The 2500-nt window shown below is 38.8% G+C and overlaps 1 protein-coding gene across 1 annotated transcript in view; it reads left to right on the top strand.

The window, feature by feature from the left end:
* Positions 1-2500, top strand: part of LOC138013872 (uncharacterized) — a 22856-nt gene that overhangs the window by 78 nt on the left and 20278 nt on the right. The window contains exons 2-5 of the mRNA XM_068860917.1: positions 58-129; positions 230-301; positions 567-638; positions 1109-1180. Coding sequence (XP_068717018.1) covers positions 58-129; positions 230-301; positions 567-638; positions 1109-1180 — 288 coding nt within the window. The remainder of the gene's footprint in view (positions 1-57; positions 130-229; positions 302-566; positions 639-1108; positions 1181-2500) is intronic.

The following is a 2500-nucleotide window of genomic DNA, read 5'->3' as shown; positions in this document are numbered from 1 at the left end:
AAAGCATTTAGATATTACGACACTGCAGTATTTAATTATCAAATTGCTTTCCTCTAGAGATTTATCAGAAAACAGAATCGGTGCTATCAAAGCAGGAATATTCAACGGATTGCCAAAACTCTCGACTATGTAAGATAGATCATATTTTGTTCATGTTTGTTCATAAGTTAAATCATCTTAACACTTAAGTTGATAAAACCGTGTTCAATGACAAATACCATTTTTCCAGTTACCTCAGTGAAAACAGGATCTCAAGTCTTGACAGTGAAAGTTTCCGGGAATTACCAAACTTGAAATATTTGTAAGTATCAAGAAAAGAGTGAATGAAAAAGTCACATGTGCATCAACAAAAACAACGTTCCTCACTATTTGGAAATCATGCAGGCCAATGTGATGCATGGATTGTTGTCTTTCGTTACTAAAAACTATTTTCCCTTAAAATATCGTAGCTTCCTTCGAGTACGAAATGATATCCAACCGTTCAGGGACCAATAAGAAAGCTCTGATGTTTGCTCGTATCCACATGCCATTTGTGCACGATTTACTTGATTCACTTTTCTTTCCAGGTGGCTGTTCCTCAACCAAATCCGCCATCTTCCTCGTGAAGTATTTCATGGCCTTTATCAACTCAAAGTGCTGTACGTATCAAGTGCTATCTCGTTGCATTGAACCAAAGAAAATGTTCAAGATAAGACTTTTTTTAAATAGAATAGACCCGTTTATTGTTTTTTTTAGTGCAAAAGACGGATCTGTCCAGAAATGCTCAAGGATTTCAATAAGCGTCACGAAGTGTCCCCTCACTCTTCTCCCCTCCTTCGACCACCTTCGACATCACTCGTGTCTCGAATTACAGACAAATAACGTCACAAAGTGTCCCCCAAATGCTACTCTTTAAGTAAGAATAAACTGCTGCATTTACCATGACCTAAAAATATCGCAAACCTTTACCCAAACTTTATTGTTAGAAATAGGTAAGAAATGCTTAGACTTGAAGGGACACTTCTTGTTGGCTATCAAAATTGGGCTTGCATCTAATCACTTGCACTTTTGGACCTAAGAATGACGGAAGCCGACAATTTTCGTTCGTCTTGTTTTGGTTTTTTTCTAGGTCTTTGGGAATGAACAGGATCATTCAACTCAGTACTCAATTGCTAAGTGACGCAAAAAGACTGGAATTTTTGTAAGTGTATAAATGTTTTTAAAAATCCGCATTTTAGAAGCTTTTGACTACTGGCGTACAATTTCGACGTATTTTTGTTATGGCGGATTCAAATTTTTCCATCGATTTTGCCGCGAAACCAAACCTTTCAGCCACTCGTTGGCCTTTGCGTAATTAATTCATAACATATCCAAAACAAGACGCCTGGAGGCGATTACGCGGGATGGGTCGATGTAAGCAGTATAACGTTTTGTACCGATAATCACGGTCTGTTTACACTAGCAAACCAGCTTGCATCAGGAAGGCTCCTTCTTACATTAAAGTGGCAACGAGGGAAACCTGGAATTTGAACAGTGGAATGGCAACGACACAAGGAATTTTCTCACATGGAGTAAATTAAGAAACTGATCAGGGGCTTATAAGGGGTGATCACTGTGAGGATATGTAATTTGAAAAAAAAAAAAAAAAAGGAAAGGAAAGGAACTTTATTTAAGTGCCTAGTCGTTCTAGCGCTTTGAGCACTAATCGGGGACACTGTAAACTGAAATTAACAATCAAAGCAAATCCAATCAAACTGCAGGAAAGGGCCATTTTCAGTCTTCGGTTTTGTAAATTTCGATTTTTAAGAATGATATGTATTTCTTATAACACTTATTGTAATTGCTTATGCAGAGGTCACAAATTGAACCAAGGGAACCCCGTTTGATCCACCGAAGTTATTCCCTGTTGGACGGGGTTAGTTCTTAGAAGGGGGAAACCGGCCGGTGACCATCCTCGAGTTGACACTCTTGAAGTCGCGCTGCTCGGAGTCCGTTGATATCCCATAACACTGATATTGCATAAGTACATATAGTGCCATACCTTTAGTACTGAACAATTACAAGAAAGCAGTACAAAGATATTTTCCCCAAGACACACCGTGACTGCTTTCAAATGCCTTGTCGATGGCAAAAAACGGAATTCGTCCAAATCTTTGACACGCCCTGCCTAAGGCATGCCGCGAAAAAAGGTCGTCTTAGATAGTTTGTGACTGCAAATGCTTTGTAATAGACAAGTATGGCGTCTTAACGCTTGTGATAACGCTTCCTACGTGTATTTCAATTTTTATCATCTCATGCAGTGTTAGCAGAATACCTCACCATTCTAGCTCCTTTTACTCATACACTCTACACAGAAAAGTTATGGTGTCCTAAAGAGACCTCAGACTCCTTAAGACTGTTTCTCGAAGGCCTCCAAAACGTTTCCGATCCGTAAGGCAATTCGTGACACTAAGATATGCTTATTTTGGGAAAAAAAATCTTTGAAAATGTTTACATGACCAGAGAATACAAAACAATTGCA

The sequence above is a fragment of the Montipora capricornis genome, chromosome 8 (genome assembly GCF_036669925.1).
Source record: "Montipora capricornis isolate CH-2021 chromosome 8, ASM3666992v2, whole genome shotgun sequence".
Taxonomy (NCBI): domain Eukaryota; kingdom Metazoa; phylum Cnidaria; class Anthozoa; order Scleractinia; family Acroporidae; genus Montipora; species Montipora capricornis.
The sequence above is the reverse complement of the archived record's forward strand: the minus strand, read 5'-3'. Positions and strand labels throughout refer to the sequence as shown.